The sequence below is a fragment of the Myodes glareolus genome, chromosome 19 (assembly GCF_982192425.1).
Source record: "Myodes glareolus chromosome 19, mMyoGla1.1, whole genome shotgun sequence".
NCBI classification, from domain to species: domain Eukaryota; kingdom Metazoa; phylum Chordata; class Mammalia; order Rodentia; family Cricetidae; genus Myodes; species Myodes glareolus.
Window position 1 is genome coordinate 16140910 of NC_142044.1, and position 20843 is coordinate 16161752.

Below are 20843 nucleotides of genomic sequence, written 5' to 3' on the forward strand. Positions count from 1 at the left end.
AAGATGCCATATCCAGAAAGGTTCAGATCTTAGACCTCGGTGACTAATGACCTTTGCTCCCCATTTCAGGAGGAAAATTCTGAAATGGTCCTAAAAGAGGAGAGGTAAAATCCTGACAGCCGTTTATAGGTGGTCTCTGAACTAACCCCCAGGAGACATGCTTGTGAGGAGAAACCAAGCAAAAAGAAAATAAAATGAGGCTAATGTAGAGAAGACAGCAGGGTGTTTATTTGCAGCTCATTCAGGTGTGCTCTGAAGGTCAGTGAGCTACAACAGCATTACCAGGTAATCCCTGAGCAGCTCCACCCCTTAGAAAGCCCAGCAAGACCACACATTATATGCATCTGTACACACACACATGCACACACGCACGCACGCGCAAGCACACATGCAAGCACTCATACACATGCACACAGCCATCTTATGGTTCCACCTTCAAGGCTCCCAGAAAAACAGTTTCTGTGGCTGATGGATGGAGTCCAGGTGATCTTCGAAGAAGATTAATTGTCACAGACCTACTAACAACACTGATATAGGAGGCCTGTGAATGCAATAGTGAAAGCTTCTTCCCCTCCTATTGCGTGAATATAGGAATCCCAGGGCTCCTTTGCTTCCAAACTGGACAGTGAATCAAACAACAACAGCAACAGCTCCTGTTCTGGATGCCATGGAGTTTCTCGAGAGAACTTCCCTAGTGAATGACCAAGCTACTAAGATGTACACCTTCCCTCTAAACAGGTAACAACACTCATGGTTGTGTTGTCATTTCTGTGGCTGGAGCACACAGCAGCTAACATATATTATTACTTTAGAATGGTACACTCCCGCTTTACAAATTGGGATCATTTTGGAGCATCTCAGAAGAGTTGTCCGATTTGTATGATTCATACTCTGAAACATACTGTAGTCTATATAGTTGTTTCGATTGCTTAAATATTATACGTTCATAAAAGAAACAGTCATTCAGGCATTTTTATTCGTTTGCTTTTGTTACAGAAAGCATGCAAGAGCAATCTAATTGTTTACTGTTGCTTTATTCAAATTTTCCTATTTTTAAGTTAAAGAGTAAACTGTCAAAATTATATTTAGGAAAAAATAATACTTTTCAATGATGGCTCAAAACCAGAGTTACATGTATCTTAAGATTAACTAATGAATGGATTATTTTTTTATCAGGTAGATGTACCTGTAATAAATGTAGCTAGATTTAATGTTTCCATAGTTCCAGTTTTTTTAAGGTCTTCAATGGTAGCATGTGTAATATATTCTTTGATTTTCATTTAAAGCAGTTATTGACTTAACATATCTATCTTATGTGCTGTATATATAATTGAAAAGAAAAATCTTTCTAATCCTAGATGTCTGCTTATTTAAAACAAAAAGGCTAATATGAATTGTGAATGGGAATGATTACAGAATAGGTACAGAATAATGCTAGAGACATTTAATGAGAATTTTAGGAGAAAACATTAAGAGAAGCTATGGTTTACCTGGGCTTGAGGATGAGAACAAAAATTCATCCCAGAAATGATAGAGTAACGATTCAACAAAGCAAAATAGAATCACAACAGATTTGAGGGAAATTTATACAGACAGTGAGGAAATGGGTGTAAGGATGTAGCTCGGAGACAGAGTGTGTGTCTAGCCAAAGGCCCTGGGTTCAATTCTAAGCCCTGAAAAAACAAAAGAAAAGAAGAGGTAAGAAAAATTTGATCATAATAAGACCATTGCAAAATAAGTAAAGATGTATGTATACCTTGTAAAGAAAGACATACGTCAGAAAAAGAACTAGGTATATATGGGGAGATCATGCCAATGAGGAGTTAAGAGGCTAAGCAAAAACTTGAAATAGACTCAGGTAGAGCAGATTTTAAGAGAAAATGTACTTATTAAAACTATATGTAATATTTTCATTTATTTTGTAGAACCAAATTCATAATCTAAAAATAATGTTATATTTGATCACATCACATATATTAAAACTGCAAAGAGAACTTTCCCTAAGGAGTTTCTAAAACTTAGTTTTACAAATGAATGGCATACATCATGGACATTCATTATCAAATATTAAAGAAATAATTTTCTTAGAAATTTTGAGGTGCCAATTATTGATCTCATAAGTACTGAAAAGCAAAGCCTCATATGAACTCAGGTAGAAACACTGGGCAACATGTTGTTGGCCCTAGGAATGCCTCTATATTATTGAAATAACAATAATTCCTATTAAAATTGATTATTAGAATTCTGTAATACAAGCAGTCAACAGTTTATAGTAATGGTCTTGTTTACCTCATAGGGTGAATGAGGTATGGCTTTCAAGCCATAGTACTTCTAAGAGCCATAAAATCAGTGTTGTCTTTTCAAATATAAAGATTAAATCTTGAACAGATTTTTCTTTTAAAAAAAAATCCTGATTTTTTAAAAAAATCCTGAAGAAAATGAATGTCAAAAAGAGAGTACGCCTTTGTAAGGTCAGATGGCTGAGTTGAAAGTTGACCTCGTTAGTCAGTTTAATGTCTTAGCCTCTCCTGCACCTACACTCTGTATGGCCTCAGCACCTAGTCTAACTGCTCCCAGGACAGTCTGTATCTTTGCAGATCTTTTAGACCTTCCCCACCTCTTCCAGCCCCCTTTCTCATGCATTTTCTTTCATTTCTGAGCCTTCCCTCTTAGCAATCTTTTTCTCCTCTCTCCCTGAGGCTTTCTCTTACCCATCATGAGCTCCCTATTTAAACTGTTATGTGCTGTTGAGATACTTAATCTTGAAAGAAGCCTTGTCGAATTCCACAGAGGCATTGTTTCCAACAGCTGCTGGTTTGCAAAGAACTAATCCCAGAGCTGGTGACTTATCGCACACAGTTCTACGAGTGAAAACTTAGGCATGGCTTTCTCCTGGTTTGCTCAAGAGCCCGTTTCCTTCTGGTGTCTGGAGTAGGAGATCCAAGTTGCCTTTCCTCACATGCCTGGGGTCTTCATGCTGATGTTTGCCTAGAGTCTTTGTTACTTTTCTCTATGTTTGCATCAGCCTGAGATTTTTTGAAATGGAAGTTCAGGACAGAAAAAGTACAAGACTGGAAGTTGGCAGCTGTCACCTCGCTCAAGCCCACAGTAGCATCACTGTTCCCACGTTAACAGGCTATATCAAGCCTCAAGGCCAGATTTTAACATGACAAGCATTGCTGGGTGCCATCTTTGTACATACTTCAGCATAAGAAAAAGGCATACTGAGTTCTGTGTGTGCCATGTTCACTAGGGTGTACCCTCTCCTTCTGCGATTCTTGATCCATTGCTAAGAAGTGCAGTGGAGCTGGGCGGTGGTGGCACGTGCCTTTGATACCAGCGCTTGGGAGGCAGAGGCAGGCGAATCTCTGACTTCCCGGACAACCAGGACTACACAGAGAAACCCTGTCTCAAAACCAAACCCAAACCCAAAAGAAAGGCAGTGGAAGCAAGATAAGGTGCTAGAATCTTTTCAACAGTGTGTGTGTGTGTGTGTGTGTGTGTGTGTGTGTGTGTGTGTGGTGTACTGCTGTGTGTGAATGCGAATGCGGAGGACATCCCTCACGTGATTCCCACCATTTTCACTGGCCTGCAACTTGTTAAGTAGGTTAGGCTGGCTGGTCACATCCATTTGTTTCTGCTTATCCAGTGTTGAGATTACAAGCACGTGCCACACAATTGGCTTTATATATTGTTTCTGAGGATCAAACTGAGGCCCTTCTCCTTGCCAGGCGGGCGCTTTACTGACTGAGCTATCTCTCCAGTGCTTAGCAAACACTTAACTGGCAAGTTTTATGTGTTCGCTATCTCTGGAGTTGTCCTAAGGGCACACACAGACAACCAAGAGCAAAATGTTCACAAAACTTACTGAGTCTCAGTAAGGAGTGAGAAATTGCCTGTTTCCAGCAGAACAACATTGATGAAAACAATAGAGGATTTTTTCTTATTTCTGTGAGAAATGAAGCCTGGCCCTGATGCTTCTGGAGAGCAATAAAGTAGTGAAAGGGCAGCTAAAGCTGAGCAGCAGCGGCCGGGGATGTCAGATGCGTAAACCCTTCTGGAGTGGATGCTGACCGCGGACGGGCATCACACAGTAACCCCGCCGAGGGTGTGTGATGAGTTGGATGTCTGGATTCCCCACGCTCCAAATTCACGTTTTCGCCCTTGACAGCCCAATGTGGGTTTCTTAAAAATACATGACTTCTAAGGATGTAACCAAGTTTAAAGGTCGTTACAGGAAGGGGTGCTTTATATGACAAGCCATAAGAGCTCGTTTTCTCTATTTTTGTGTGAGCAACTAGGAAAAGCCACGAGAGGATATATGAAGACAGTCATGATTAAGCCAAGAAGAATGTGACTGGTGTCGATATTTACTAGCAAACTGACCATGAAGGTCTAAGCCCCAGACCTGTGGGAAGATACACTTCTGTTGTGTTAAGTTATCCATACTGTCAGGCATTCTTACAGCTCAAGCAGAATAACAGAAACCCCAAATTTAACGGAACCGCCTACATCGTGGAGTAATTTATATCTTAGAGCAGTTTTGAAAGCAGCAGAGTAATTGGGAGTCAATTAAAGAGCCCAAACTCTGGGTGAGAAACTAGCAGAGACAGAACACCCTTAGGCTTAATAGTGAGGATGTGGAAAGAGACGAATAAAGAAAGGGCAATTAAAAGGACCACCATACTTGGAAGGTGGGGAGGGGGTGAAGATACACATGTGCAAAGATGGGGCTCCTCAAGGAACACAGGGGATTCACGGGCATGGGAAACCGGAGGAAATGGTTGCTGCTAAACCACATAAGCCAAGTCACCAAATGAGAAATAATAATACTAGTAATTAAAAAACTAAAAAAAATCCACATAGGATCAGTATCTAGCATCATGACAATATATATTCTAAATATTTTGACTTTCACCAAAATCACAAGGCACAAAGAAACAGGGAAAAATGTACAAATAGTAAAAAAAAAATCCCTTAATAGGAAGTGCCTTTAAAAGATTCTAAATGTTGGCCTTAAAGTTCTAATGTTTTAATAGCAGCTACTATAATATATCAAAAGAACAAGCTGTAATTATATTTACAGAATTAATGAGAGCCTGGATGGCAATCCACAAATAGAAGATACTAATACAGAAATAGAAATTGTAACATCAAAATGTAACTTGTAGGGTGGAAAGGATTAATAAGTAAAATAAAAGAAATCACTCAAAGGACCTAATAACAGATCCTTGATATTGACTTAGCTGACAGAACAAAAATTCAGTGTTCTCGAACTGAATAAATAAAGCAATAATTATGTACTTACTGCAATGAAAGTAAGGAAAAAAGGGGAATGAACAGGACAGTAGAAAATTGTGGCACATAGCCAAATTCACTAATTTGGTGATAGTAGTATGAGAGAGTGAGAGAGAGAGAGAGAGAGAGAGAGAGAGAGAGAGAGAGAGAGAGAGAGAAATAAATGCAAATGTCTTTAAGCAATGCCCCTCCAAAATTTGGTGTATATTCATTGGTATTTCCTTTGTACTTAGTTGTTGGGAGGCCTTGATGGTCAGAGGTGACAGTCTATCAAGGCCTGGCAGCTCTCTACAAAGCTTGGCAACAGAGGGACTCCCTTCCCAGCAAAACCTACTACATTCTACCTTACCTATCTGGAGAATGTCTCTAAGCCCGAAAGAATGACCTTATTTGAAAGCTGTCCCAGGGGCTGGAGGCCTGATTTATCTCTAGCATGACCTTTGCTTGGCACAGTTTCCTGTTAGAAGCCCCTCCCCCATTCATGGTGACAAAGACCTGTACTACAAGCTTTGCTATAGTACCCTACTGCCACATACAAAGCCTTACGATAGAAGTCTGCCACTTAATGCAAATTAGGGTTTGTCCCCAGGCTCCCCAGTCCTGTATATTTCCTATACTTTGGAACGAAGTTGAGCTGCTTCACTGACATCTTATCCTAGAGAGCTGTCTCCATCATATCCACGGGCATCCAAACTGTGTCCCCAACTTTTGCTCTCCCCACCCTCGTGGACCTCGGGGTCAGTGATCCTGAGGGAAGAAGGAGACCCACACTTAGTGAAGTATAAGAAGAAGCAAGCCAGAGGGGCGTGGTGGTGCACACCTTTAATGCCAGCACTTGGGAGGCAGAAGGAGGTGGATTTCTATGAGTTTGAGGCCAGCCTGGTCTACATAGTAAGTTCTGGGACACCTAGGGCTACATAGCGAGACCCTGTCTCAAAAAAAAAAAAAACCCAAAATGAATTAACTAATGAAAAAAGAAGACACAAGCAATCAGATTTATAACTTGACATTTCAGACTAAAATACTTATTTGACTTTTGTGTGTGCCTATGTGTGTGCATGTACACACATGCACGCACACATGTACACTTGAGTGTACATAACTGGAGAGGTCAGAAGAGGGTACTGAGGTCCTCTGGGACTGGAATTACAGGTAGTTGGGAGCTGACTGACTTGGTAGGTAGTTGTGAGTCCTCACGTATGTTCTCAGAACTGTAACCCAGTTCTTCTGCCAAAGTGCTAAGCACTCACACCCTGAACCATCTCTTCAGTCCCAAAGAGAATCTCCTGTCGACCCTAAGATGGAGTGTAATAATTATGAAGAAAGTCTGACAGTATTCCAGACCAGGTCGAAGATAACAATGCCCAGGTTCGCCGCTTCCAGTCAGCATTGCACTGTGTATTCTCGCCAGAACTTTGATGCAAGAAAACAAAACGAGAGGCATCAGGTTAGAAAGGAAAACCGAAAACTCTATTTGCAAATGATAACATATTTTACATATAAAAATGTCAAAGAATACACTGACAAACTTTGGATCTAGTAAGTTCTGTAAAGCAGTAGTAAACAATAAATAATAAAAGTAATTGTATTTTTGTATAGGAATAGCAAGAGCACTAAATATTCACAGGCTGAATAATTAATCTGTGTATATTTCTGACACCATACTAAAAAAAACTTCACTAAAATGGATCATAGGCATTAAGGTAGGTGCTAACATTATGCAGTTATAAATCTTCTAAAAGAAAACGCAGGCATAAACCTATGAATTTTGGATTAGGCATACCTTTTTGATAAGGTACTTAAGGCAGAAATGTTAAAATTGTATAAATTAAAAGGCCAAAAGTAAACATGTTGTTTTTCACACAATAGTATAGAGACAATACCCGCACTGCGCCAAGTTGGTGTGTGTATGTGTAGAATTTGTTTTCTTCTCAGCTCTAGGAGTCAGCGTGGTTGGTTTTAGGCAGCTAAATGTAGTGAGGTCTGAGCTAATAGCCCTCTGGATATAGTAAGCAGCTCTCATTTGACACAATTGGTTTACCTCCAGACTCTTGGGGGCAGTTTTGAGAAAGAATATTATATTAGTTTTCTCATTTCTGTGACAAACACCCAACAGAAGCAACTTAAGGGAGGAAAGATTTAGCTGTGGAAAAGATTTCCTGAGCTTTCAGTCTTCTGTGACATGGTAAAGTAGCTCCCTTGTGATGGGAGCCTGCACCTGGGGCTCTCATAATTTTACCAGAAGCACAGAGGAGACCAAAATCAAGGAGTGGTTACAAAACTCATAGGTTGGTCCTAGAGCCCACGTATGCAGTCAGTTCCCATACTTGAAACCTCCAAAACAGTTGCGGAGGCTGGAGATCAAGAGTTGAAACTCATGAGCTCATGGTGGGGGGCATGACAGATAACTTCTCCACTTGCACAATGAAAACTCAGGAATATAGCTGATAAACTCTGACAACCCTTCCAGGCCAGGAAGAAAACCATTCTGAGTATCAGAAATGGCCAAGAAGGAAAGAAAAGGCTCTGGGGCCCTGTGCAGGCAGCTTTATGCCTGGGTTCCTCTAGGTGTTTTCAGTAGCAGAACCAATAATTTTCATGCATTAACTTTTCCACACGATTTTTGTTTTCTGTACATACTTCATGCCATTCTAGCTAATATTGATTCCCACTGTATAAAATATCTATTCATGTGTTATAACACTCTCTAGTAAGATATCAGTAATTGTATTTTGGGGGTATGATTACCAGTGATTTTTTTTCTCTGCTTTGTCCTCTTTTTTATAATTCCACATTTTCTATAATGATATGTAAATTCTATTTTCAGAAAAATTCAAATATGACCATAATTAGAGTGATCCTAATACTTATTAGACAAGCCCAGATCATCAAACTTTTAATTCCAGATGGTGATAATCCAAATGAAATAAGCCCTCAAATAAAAGCTAATTTAAAATTTTTAACTTTTAGAGCTCTAATTGTAAAGGCCTCAGTTCTGAGAACCCAATTAGTGTTTTCAAATAAAATTATGAATTTAAAAATCCTATTAGTTCAAGATCCGTGGACGTTGTCATGTGTACCAGCAGATTAAGTACACTGATATTGAGACAGCAGCTAGTCTGTGGAGGGAGAACAGTGGGGTTTCGTCGTCTTGTTTTGGCATATTTGACCTTAGAGAGTCACATTGCCTCTATGAAACTCACTTACCCCACCTAAGAAACTATACATTTGAGTTAAATTTTATCAAAAGCCCCCCCCCATCTATGATTCCAGGGGAGTCCCTAAATTAAGCTTTGTGTTGGAGCAGGAGCAATAGTTACTGTTTTGGGAAGCAGAAGAAGGATCTAGTTTTCACCATGGCAGTGAGTGGGTATTTAGTAGAGGTAAAGAATGGTGAGGTGTCTGAGGGTCCCCAGGCCCCTCAATACTGAACAGGTATTGCGGCCTACTGATGCCTATTTGCTTATGCCTTACAATCTAACCTGATGATGGTGGTGGCAGGATCTGTCCATATGCAGAATCTTTTTCATAATGAAACAATCAGAGCCCATTTTCTACGGTGGGATGTAATGTTCAGTCTTAATGCAGCGGGGAGGGGCTTGATCCTGCCCCAACTTAATGTGACAGACTTTGTTGGCTCCTCATGGGAGTCCCTACCCGTTGGGAGGAGTGGATGGAAGGTGGGTTGGGAGGGGAAGGCAAAGGGGGTCAGGAGGAGGGGTCGAGGGAGAACTGTGACTGGAATGTAAAATGAAATTAAAAAAACAAAGAAAGACTGGCCCTTAAGTATTTCTGTTTCTTTCCTTCTGTTTCCTTCTGTTCCCTTAGCTCCACAAAAGTAGTGGCTGAGAGCAGTTGTGAACCCAGAAGGAAATGTAAGGAGAACTCTGAATTATAACTCCTTTGCTAGTTTGCCAGTGTCCTTAGAGCCACGTTGAGAGTGAGTAGGGCTGTCAGGGAGGTGCGTGCTTGCTACCGTGTTCACCTCTTGCTCCTGTCAAAATCATCCTCAGCAGAGAACTTCCACAGAAACCTGTGAATAAAGATCGGTGTCCTGGAGACAGGCCAGAGCAGCCAGAGGCGGAAGGCATCTATCACTGCCACAGCAACGCCAAGGCCACAGAGAACGGGTCGAGCAAGCAAGTGCATGCCAAGAGGAGACTCTGGGCTGCTTCAGCAATATGCTTCATCTTCATGGTGGCAGAAGTGGTCGGTGAGTACCACCCAGGAAAACTCGGGCAGGACCCTGCATCGTGACGGGAAGGACAACTAAGTTGTTCTTGAAGAGAAATAGTTAATATTTTCAGCACGTATAGAATGACAGTAGGTCCATAGTAGTCGAGCTGCAAAATAGAAGAAAAACAATATTCATTATTATGCCACATTCAAATGATCACCTCTTATAGTACCACAGGTATTTCCTATAGTTCATCTGTGCATAGCTCTTGGGGGTTTTTTGTTTGTTTGTTTGTTTACATAACTGGGACCAGGCTGAATGTTCTTGTCCATCCTCTTAAACACTGTTTAAAAATATGTTTATTCCCAAACAATACATTCCACTCTAATTCACATTTCTCTCTTGATAGAAATTTGGGGAGATTCTTCCTGCTTCTGAACTGTACAATGAAGAAAATCTTAATAAAATTCTGCCTACTCTTCTAGTTAATCCCTTGAAAGGGATTCTAAAAATGGAAATAATGGATTGAAAGACATGGATATTTTTTCTTAATCTTGAATCATTTTGTCAAACCTACATTCAGACACTTGAAATGATTCACCAGTATGGAAGCCCGTAATGAAAATGATTTTCCTTCCAACTCCTCAAAAATCTTTGCTGGGACTAGAGGGATAGTTCCACGATTAAAAGCAATCCTGTTCCCTCTGCTACCCGTCACACTGCTACTGACATCTTAGGTGCTTCCTTTCTATCCTGTGTTACAGGGGACGGCTTGTTCATCCCGGCCGCCTGGCTAGCTTAGCCTTAAAATAACCACACAGAAACTGTATTAATTAAATCACTGCTTGGCTCATTAGTTCTAGCTTTTCATTGGCTAACTCTTACATCTTAATTTAACCGATTTCTATTAATCTGTGTATCGTCATGTGGCAGTGGCTTACTGGGTAAAATTCCCAGTGTCTCTCTGTGGTGGATCCATGGCATCTCTCTGATTCCGCCTCCTTCCTTCCAACATGTTGTTTAGTTTTCCCCACCTACCTAAATTCTGTTCTATCCTATCAGGCCAAGCCAGTTTCTTTATTCATTAACCAATGAAAGCAAAACATAGACATTGGACCTCGTACACCAATCCTGTTACCAAAACAGAAGCCTAAATAAGTAAGGAACAGAATAGAGGAAAAAAGGCTCTATCAATTTCGTTTTTGCATGGTATTTTCTAGCTTCCAGAATGAGTCGTGTTGCTTCTAGCTGTGGAATCTTCTTCAGACTTTCATAGTTTTTAAAAATCAGATAAAACCTCAGAACAAATCTAAAACAACCACAGATTTGATGTATAGCATTTTAGTCAAAATTTATAAAAATAATCAGTATCACACAATTTCTATACCAAATGCTATATATTTTGAGGAAAGAGATTGAAAGCTTGATGGAGTTGCAAAATAATTTGACAAAGCAATAGGTAGTTCCAATCCTCTTTAAATCCACCAACATCTCCCAAAAATGCACACACACAGACAGCATATATACAAACATGTATGCACATACATATACACATGCACATATATCCCTAGAGTATATTTAGATGTAGAAATCGAAGAAGGATTCTACAAATAAAAAAAAATTCACTCCTTTCTTTCCTATTGGAATACTTTCTTTTCCTTTGTTTTGTTCATCTGGTTAAGGTCTCCAGAGCATGCCAAATAGAAGTGGCTAAAAAGAATTCCTTGCTTTGCTCTTGAGATCTCAGAGGAAGGCCGTTCCCCTCTTCCATCTTGTGTAGCGTGAAACTGTGTCACGTGGGGCCTTCGTTTCCTTCAGCTGTGCTTCTACGATTCCTCCTTTGCTCTTTCAAATGTTTTGCGTTAAAATCAAAATGTTTTGAGTGCGGTAGGCATGGGCAGCTATCCACATGGAGTCCCCCTTCCTCTCTGATTCCCGGGCGTCCAACTGTGTGAGCTCTACCTTCAGTGTCAGAAGTGATTGCACCAGGTAAGGGATATAATGGATACTGAAGGATCCTTGCTGAGTTTTGAGCTGCATCGATATCAAGCTGATTGTTCTAAGCGTACCTCTTATCATCCTACATCTGTCTTTAAAATTCTCAGCGTTCTTCTTTGGCTTGAAATGCTATTGACCATGGGGCTAAAATAACAAGAGCGTGTGCCGCTGGAAGAGACTGGTTCAGACGCCGCTTCTGTGCTCGACCCCACTCTGCTCTCCCAAATGAAAAGTGATCAATATTTTGGAAGTTTCTGTTATCTAGGGGAAAAGAAAAGAAAATTCTATCATTGGATTTTCAGATACTCCATAATCAATCTGCCATATAAAGTATTAATACTTTTTCTCTCGCCGCATCCTTACGTAATTATTCAGTTCTAACTCAGACAGACTTTTCATTCCTTGCAAAATAATCCTCATCTTTTTAGGTTCCCAGTAGCTTTTTATTTAAATAGAAAAGTCTTCTCCATGTTCCATTCTCATCAAAGTCTGAGCCATCACTCAAGAGCCCAGTCCACAGCTTGCCTATTCCCCGAAGTCAGATAAAGAAACGATTATTATCAAGACTTTTCGAGGCCTTGCTCAGAATCCATATCCTGAAGAAGGACCTCCCAGATTCTTCTCAAGGTTCCCACATAAAATGAGAAAGTCCTTTTTGAGAGAAGTCCAAAAGTGATGCAATTATGGTTTGATTTAAAAATTTATAAATCAACAAATGAAACTAACAAAAGCACAATGCGATAGCTCATTGGCTATTCTTGGGGTCCAAGAGGTGGTAACTCTCAGGCCCTACCTTCAGATGTCGCTATGGGTCTGTCTGAAGCAAAACAGGGCATAATGCTCTTAGAGACACCGGCACAGTAGCTGAAGGGGGACTGACTTCCGTTCAGCTTGGTTTCTCACTGTCCACCATGGCTGCAAGCCTGGGTCCGCCTGGCCTGAGGACCCGACACTCGGAGTCTCTGGTCTTTATATAAGGGGGCTAATACAAACTCTCCTTCTAAAATATTAATGTGGAATGATACAGTCCCAGAGCCCCTCCTATATCTTACCTGCCTTCAATAATCTGCCTTAGTAACATCGTTTGATCCTCAGACTTAAGACACACCTGCTCAATTATCCCCATATTCACTTGTATTTATTCGAGCCAATAACTAAAAATCTGTTGTTTAAGCTAATTTAGTTTAAGCTTTTATGGCTTAGAACCAAAAGAGAATCCCTAAAGTAGATTTTTGTCAAAGACACAGCTAGAATGGCAATTGGGGGTTCATCTGGGGGAACAGGTCCTTTCATAGAGCTTGTTTTTAGAAGAGGAGCGAATCAGGCCATTGGGCTGCGTTTAGGGAGACGACTGCTCCGTGTGCTCAGAAGAGTGGAGGAAGAACTAAGGAATGACTGACAGAGCTAGGCACAGCATGCCCACTCTTGGGCCTTCGGAGCTGTCAAACTCGGACTGTTTTGGCATCTTGTAAAGATTCTTCTTTGTGTGGCGGCCATAAAGGAGAGTTATGTTGCAGATATGAGCACACATCTCTATTTGAAAAGATGAAATGCAGATACCGAGCACTCAGGAAAGAGGCTCAAGTGTGTCACCGCTAGACGCAATTGAGAGGAGGCAGCAAGAGGCATCCGAGGTACCATATTCAGGGTTATGTAAGGATGGGAGGGATGATATTGCCTAGCAGTGATGGGGAACTGGAGCAAGCTGAAGAGGACAGGTGTGTGAGAGTGAGAACCTTCTGTCTTACTAAGAGAAAGATGGAGCTGTAATGTGTGATACCCACATGTTTGATTACTAATTTTTTACCTGCTTTGTTCTGTAGTTATATATTTTTTACAAGGACAGGGGAACTGTGTACAGGCTGCCCTGAGGAGGGAAGGGACACTTTCATTCTTTGTTAGTTATTTTTTAATTGTGTTTATTGAGCTATATACTTCTTCTCCGCTCCCTTCCTTTCCTCTCCCCTCCCCTTCTACCCTCTCTCACCGTCCCCATGCTCCCAAATTACTCAGGAGATCTTGTCTTTTTCTACTTTCCATGTGGATTAGATCCATATATGTCTCTCTTAGTGCCCTCATTTTTGCTTATGTTTCCTGGGATTGTGAATTATAGGCTGGTTTTTCTTTGCTTTATGTCTAAAAGTCACTTATGAGTAAGTACATATGATATTTGTCGTTTTGGGTCTGGGTTACCTCACTCAATATGATGTTTTGATCCATCCATTTGCCTGAAAATTTCAAGATGTTATTTTTTTTTCCTGCTGTGTAGTACTCTTTGGTACCACATTTTCCTTATCCAGTTTTTGGTCGAGAGGCATTTAGGTTGTTTCCAGGTTCTGGCTATGACAAACAATGCTGTTATGAACATAGTTGAGCACATGTCCTTGTGGTATGATTGAGCATCATTTGAGTATATACCAAAAAGTGGTACTGCTGGTTCTTGAGGTAGTCTGTCTCCTAATTTTCTGAGAAATCAGCATATTCATATCCAAAGGGAATGTATCAGTTTCATTCCCCACAAATATTTTTGGTTTAACTATTTTACCCTTTGAGAACTTTATACATGAGCACAAAATTTACATCACACTGCCACTTCCATTTTCCCTTCGAACCCCTCCTATGCGTACCACTTCAATTCAGGTCACAGATATATTTTGAGGTTCCTGCTAATAGGAAAATTTTAAAACAGGGCCATAAAAACTGTGGTATGTTTTAAATACTTGCCAAATAATAACTCAAGTATTTGGCATATCATGCTAAATAGTATAGTATACTAAAAAGCCACCCATACGATAGCTAAATAATTCTTAAATATGAATTATCATTATACAGTGGTGTAGCCCAGTAGGGGATGAAAGGCTGTTTGGAGTACTTTTTTATTGCCAGGATAATACACCATGGCCAAGACAATTTGTAGAGCAATGGATTTCCTCGGAACTGACAGTTTCAGAGGGTTTTAATCTATGATCATCATGGCAAAGAATATGGCAACAGGCAAGAAGGGGATGCTGGAGCAGTGGTTGAGAGTTCACATCTTCAGATACATATATGAGGCCAGAGAGAGCTAACCAGAAATGTTGTGGACATTTGAAACCTTAAAGCTCACCTTCAATGACACACCTCCTCCAAGAAAGCCGCACCTCCTAATCCTTCCCTAACAGTTCCACTAACTGGGAAGCAAACATTCCAATACATAAACCTTTGAGGGCCATTCTCAAACCCCCACAAATGCTAATATCATCAGGTGAACAGTTATTTTCTCAGTACTGCCAATGTATCTCATCTTCCACGGAAAAATCCCATGGTAGTTTAAACTGTTTAGATCTGGGGGAGCCTGTGACTAGGAGGTTCAGGCTCAGTGTTCTATTGTCGTCTTCACTGTATGGGGCTCAAACAATCCGTTTCCAGGCCTGTGGCCTGACTGTGCCTAAGTCTCCTTGATCTGAGCTCATTCTGCATCCATCTTGCCATGACTAGGAATAGAAAGGACACACTCTGCACCTTGCATTCACTGGAGTTTCCCTTCAGCAGTTACTGTTACGTGCTTTTTAATTAGCATAAAATTATTAAGTTTCTTTATGGCAGTCTGAAGCATTTCTGTTGTTGTTTTTGATCTCCGGTGCCCTCTTCACCTGTTTCTGTTCCCCACGTTGACTTTTCCATCTCTACATCATCCTCTCAATGTCTTGTGTTGTTGTATTGCTCTCTTCCTCAATAATTCTTTGTCTGTAATCTCATGTGTTCTTTCTAGTTTCATAGCTTCTGCATATTTACATCCATTGTGACAGACAGACACATGCACACACATGTGTGCGTGCACACACACAGTAAAAACTAGGATCCACATATGGGAAAGGTCATGTGATGTCTGTCTTTCTGAGTTTACATCATATAATGGTTTCAGACCCATGTGCAGTAACCACCAGCTTCATGTCCCTCCAAGTCAGTCCCTATATTGCTGGCAAAGATCTTCTCAAACACAAATCTAAATATGCCTTGGGTTTGCCTAAAAATTCTAAGTAGATTTCCTTAGCTCATTAGTGAACCTTCAACTTCTGCTTGGCACAGAATACATCCCAGTTGTCTCTAGTCCACCACTGAGGTCTCATTTCCCATAGTTCTCTGATATACCGTGGCTCCTATTTTTACAGAAAAATGGTGCATTCTTTTATTTCTGTTTCCATGTTCCTGTTTATTCGTGAAAGCCCACTACTTTCTCGCCAATTCTCAGGACATCTTTGAAAAGTTCCAGAATACTGCAGTGATCTCCGTTCCCAGCCCAGTAGCACGTCTTCAGTGCAGCGTTAGGAGACCACTGGAGAAAGGGATTGTAATTTGTTTATCTTTGTGTACTTTGCTCATGCTCCCACGCGCAGCAAGGGCTCAATAAATGCTGACTGGATAGTTGGATTAATGGTCAATAATACCCCATGCTTTTCGAAGTAAGTGCACACGCTCCCTTTGGCCAACTGTTTGCTGTGTAGCCTTCAGGAGCGCCCACGGTTTTCTGGATAGTTCTTATTACCAGTCGTGATGGCCGGAAAATGATTGTGGGGTCCCAGGTCTCCACATTAGCATGCTTCTTCTAAAGCAAGCCTCTTTGCTTCTCAGCTGCCTCCAGACCGGCTGAGCCTGCTTAAGGAATCCCTCCAAGACGTTCTTCCTTTGACTTAGTGGGCAATTTCAGTGTGGCGCATAGACTCCTCATCACTCACGGCTGAAACTGCAGCACGCTGCTTATCTGCGTGTAGTCGTTCTCCAGGCAAGAAATAATGCATTATTAACACAGCTTTATTATCAGGACCGCGCTGGGCAGATAGAGGAACATTAGAGGATAATTGGAAGGACAGCTGATTTGTTAGCAAAATGTTGCCTTTTGGCTAATGAATCATTCCGATTTTGGCCCCGACAGCTCAGTAACAAGCTTGAAGACTCCTTTGCTTCAGACCATTAAACTCTGACAAACCAGTTATTAAGTATAGCTTGAGCCACCGGTCTGTGGGGAGTACTGCAATTACGAGCCATCTAGGTAATTTTTTTTTAATCATTAGGCGAGACAAGGTGAGTCTGATGATGGAGAGTCTGGTGACTGACAGCCTCCGCCGCTCTGCGGTACACAAGGCAGTAAACAGCTGCGGTAGGACTCATCAGTCAGCACACGCTCTTCGCTGGGAAGAGGTGGCAAGAGTAATAAAGGTTATTGCTCTCAAACAAGAAGCCCTGTTCGGGAAGGAAAGGGCACGTTTTTTCTTTATTTCTCATCTGGAGGCTGGAGGTCTTTGCAGGGGAGAAACAGGGATGTTACCAATGCCCAGAAAAGCAAGGTGGGCTCATGTGCTTTGGCTTCCCTATCCTATGGTTGTTAGATTGTTTCTGCTCTTGGTAGGCCCACGGCACTGGGCCTCCGTTTCTCCTTTCTGCTCTGCTTTCTCGTTATATTTATAACATGACTCTCCAGGGCAGCTAGGTCGCATAGCTCAGCAGAACAAAGGGGGCAGTAAAGACGACGCTAAAACTGTGAAATAGATAACAAGGCTGTGGGCAGATCCAACACTGTTTTCCAGATAGGAGGGCAAGTCTACAGTCTGGATTATGAGACCCCGTGAATCTAGCCAACACCTCGGCAGCCATATGTTCTTGGAGACTTATTCCTGAGGCTTCCTGCCTAGTGTAGTCGAGATGCCGTCTCTATTTGCCTCATAATTCCTGTCTCTGTGTTTCCACAGTCTCAGAAATGGCCCCCTTAACATTCATTTTTATATTTTTAATTTTATTTACTTTTTAAGGTCCCAGTTATTTTTCAGATTGGGGAAAAGGTGGGTTAATTTGACTTGGATCGCTTCTTTTTCTTCTTCCCAAGTTGTGTAAGCCAACAATGTGTAATAAGCATTTGAGCCGACCACTTGTAAGCCAGCAATGTGTTATAAGCATTTGAGCCGAACTGCACTCTGGGCCTTCAACCGTGTGCAATATTGTGCATCTCACAGGTGGACACGTTGCTGGGAGCCTTGCTGTCATCACCGATGCCGCCCATCTCTTAATTGACCTGACCAGTTTTCTGCTCAGCCTCTTTTCTTTGTGGTTGTCCTCACGGCCTCCCTGCAAGCGGCTGACCTTTGGGTGGTACCGAGCAGGTAAAGTTCTGTGTTTGTGCGATAATGAATGCATAGTGCTACAGACAAAACAGAGGGGAAAAAAAATAACCATGGAAGGTAAAGAGCAAAGCATTGTTCAAAAATTCCCACCGGGCCACACAGTTTGGTGCTCAGGCTAAAATAACCATGTGGGAATGTGTGCTCTCAACATTAATTCACCTGACAGTGAGATTAATAGAAGTAGCTCCTGTCCCGTGGGATTGCGAGAGTGTGTGGCTCACGTTAGCAGCTACCCCATCCCCAGGGTCTCTGCCTAGTAACAACGAGGAAATGTTCCCTTAGTTACTCTGAATCCATGAGAGAGATGTTGACGGCAAAGCTTCTGCCACATTGCAAACTAAAGCCCCAGAGTCCAAGAGAGTGGCGGGAGTGAAGGATTTCTCTCCAGGGATTCGGGCCTGAGATGCGGGGCTTTCTCAGTCACACACGGCCTTTAATCATTCCTGTAGCTAGAATGTTACTGTGGATCTGATGCTGGCCTTTAATGACTGTTGGCACGGTGTCGGGGCGGGACTTCATTATGTCATGAGAGCTGTGCTCTTGTTAGTAGGTCAATCTTGTTATCGTGGGAGTGGAATCCACATAAGAAGGGTGAGGTCAGCATAATTCCTTCCCCTTGCCTCACGCACACACACTTGCTTGCTTTTCTATCACGCCATGATGTGGCATAGAAACGCTTGCCAACTTCAAGAACCTTGGTCTGGTACTTCCCAGCATCAAGAACTGTGAGCAAAAAAAAAAATAAAATTAAATTAAAGATAAAATCCTTTCATTATAAATTACCTAGTCTGTAGTACTTTGTTAGAGCAACAGAAAATGCACCAAGACAACCAGTCAGCGAAGGCATGGCCCAGCTGAATACTTGTTCACTAAATCACCACCAACAATAGAGAGGAAGAAAATGCTGACAACGAGAAGGAAGAGGAGGCATAAAATCCACCGTTTCATCATTTCTCAGAGCTGCTTCTTTCGCTGAGCGACTGCCTGCTCTTGCCCAGGAAGAGGCCAGTCTCTGGGAAATGTCGGCTATGGTTCTCCTTACTGCATCCCCTCACCCATCCACATGGGGCCCAGCTCTATGTTCCCCCTCTGCTGGGGGAGCTTATCTGTTAGCTGGAAGAGTTTCTGTAGGAAACTCTTAGTACCAGTCTGGAAAAATACATAGTTACAGTTCTTTGATTTCACACTGCCTGAGAAGTCAAGGCCGAGGAGACTGGGCAAGAACGCATGGGCAATTCAAGGATAACCTTCACAGTGAAAGATGTGGGTGGCCACAGACCACAGCTTGTTCACTGACAAGGTGAACTATCGGTGTTTGAGGCTTGGATACTAGCGAGCTTGTCTTCAGCAATTTATGGGTGCAGGTGTTCGGGGTTGGCTTACCTTCCACATCCAGAGAGAAATAAATAGCCACCAAGCTCATGAGAAGAAGTTTAGAGAACACTTCAGCTGTCGCTGCATGCTTGGGAGCCTTGTGAGTTTTGTCACGCTCTCAGCATTTATCAACACAATTTTTGATTGTTGTTCAACACTTTCTGCTATTATTGGAACTGTTTGTTTCTCTAGAATGGTTTCTTTTTAAGGGAAAGTAGGTTCAGAATTTTACATCACTGTTTATACCAGTCATTCTCAACTCCTTTGTGTGTGTGTGTGGGGGGGCGGTGTCGAAGTATCCTTTCATGGGGATTACATATCAGATAACCTGCAAAGAAGATATTTACAGTACAGTAGAAAACGTACAGTTGTGCAGTACCAATGAAAATAATTTTATGACTGGGAGTCACTACAACACGAAGAACTGTATTAAAGGGTCACATCATTAGGAAGGTTGAAAACCACTGGCTTAGCCTATGTTCTTTTGACTGTGGAAATCTATGAGCCCTAATAGTCTGAAAGATCAAGAATATTCGATAAGACTCTTGCTATTAGGTAAAACATTTTGAAATAAGGTGTATGATATAAATATTGAGAACTCTAAATGTGACTAGTATGACATAATCACAACATTTTAAATTTTATCTAATGTTTAGTTAAATGGCTGTGCATTATTGGTGGGTACCATGTGAAGCACTGCCTAGATACATAGGTGGGCCCTGTGAATGCTTACTAGTTGCTAGTCTTCCTGTTAATGCTTGACTTTGGTATGAGGGCTTTATTGGCCAAGCTCTTGTCTCACTAGATGTTTGCAAACAGGGGCTTAGGGTAGGGCATACTCAACTTGAACATTCCGATTTAGATGCCCCAGGGATGGGAACTATACTAGTTACCATCTGTGAATTCGCTCTCTGTTTCTGGCTAAGCAGAAACATTTTAGCCTGCGTCTCATTAATTTCAGCAAAGGGAGCTTTAAACAATCTCACTAATTAAATCGTAATTCTTGAGAGTTTGTTCAATGGTGTGTGTTTCCCTGAGCTGCTTTAGCACCATGGTTCCAACTGGACAGCTCAGAGAGCCACTGTCTTAGAGTCTAGAGGAACAGAAGTGGGGGATAAAGGTGTGAGTGAAGCTGCTTTCTTCTGAGGTCTGTCAGGGAAAACATGTTTCCTAACTCAGAACTGCTAGTCTTTGTCATTTATTGGCTTAAATATCTCAGCTTTGATCTTGATATCATCTTGCCCTCTGTCTTTATTCGTGTCTATTTTCACACTTCCCCTTAGAATAAGCAAACCAGTCTTATTTGATTATAGAAACACCCTATACCACAATGATGGCATCTTAACTAGTCAGGTGCAAAGACACCATTTTCAAATGAGTTCACAATATGAGTTGCTAAAGAATAACATTTTTACACGCAAATCTATCTTTGAGGGGGTAAAATTCAAGCCACAACATATACCAACTTGCCTCCGTATGTTGCTTTAAAAATCTATCTTATAGATAAAGAAACTCTTACCTGTATAAAGCAAGGTAAGTGTCATTGGTATGCCATATGGCTGTGATACTTGAAATCAAATCCTAAATATCAGCATCAGTGCTTCCTATAGTGTGAAAATGTTGCATGGAGGAACCATCAGAGGTCTTGACTGTTGCATGGGCAGTAATCACATATGCATTCTATTATGGATGAAACAGAAACTTATGATTTATGGATAACTTTTTTTAGAAAGAGGCTAAGTCTAAATATGAGTTGATGTGAGAAGACACAAAATGACTAAGGTAAGTGGTACATGAATGTGGCAAAATAATTAAGATTGTATATGAATGACTACAAAGGT

At 41.4% G+C, this 20843-nt stretch overlaps 1 protein-coding gene across 1 annotated transcript in view; it reads left to right on the forward strand.

Moving 5' to 3' along the window:
* The first annotated feature begins 387 nt into the window (after positions 1–387).
* Positions 388–20843, forward strand: part of Slc30a8 (solute carrier family 30 member 8) — a 34958-nt gene continuing 14502 nt past the window's right edge. The window contains exons 1-3 of the mRNA XM_048457288.3: positions 388–738; positions 9312–9511; positions 17461–17607. Of these exons, the coding sequence (XP_048313245.2) occupies positions 668–738; positions 9312–9511; positions 17461–17607 (418 nt within the window). The 5' untranslated portion in view covers positions 388–667. The remainder of the gene's footprint in view (positions 739–9311; positions 9512–17460; positions 17608–20843) is intronic.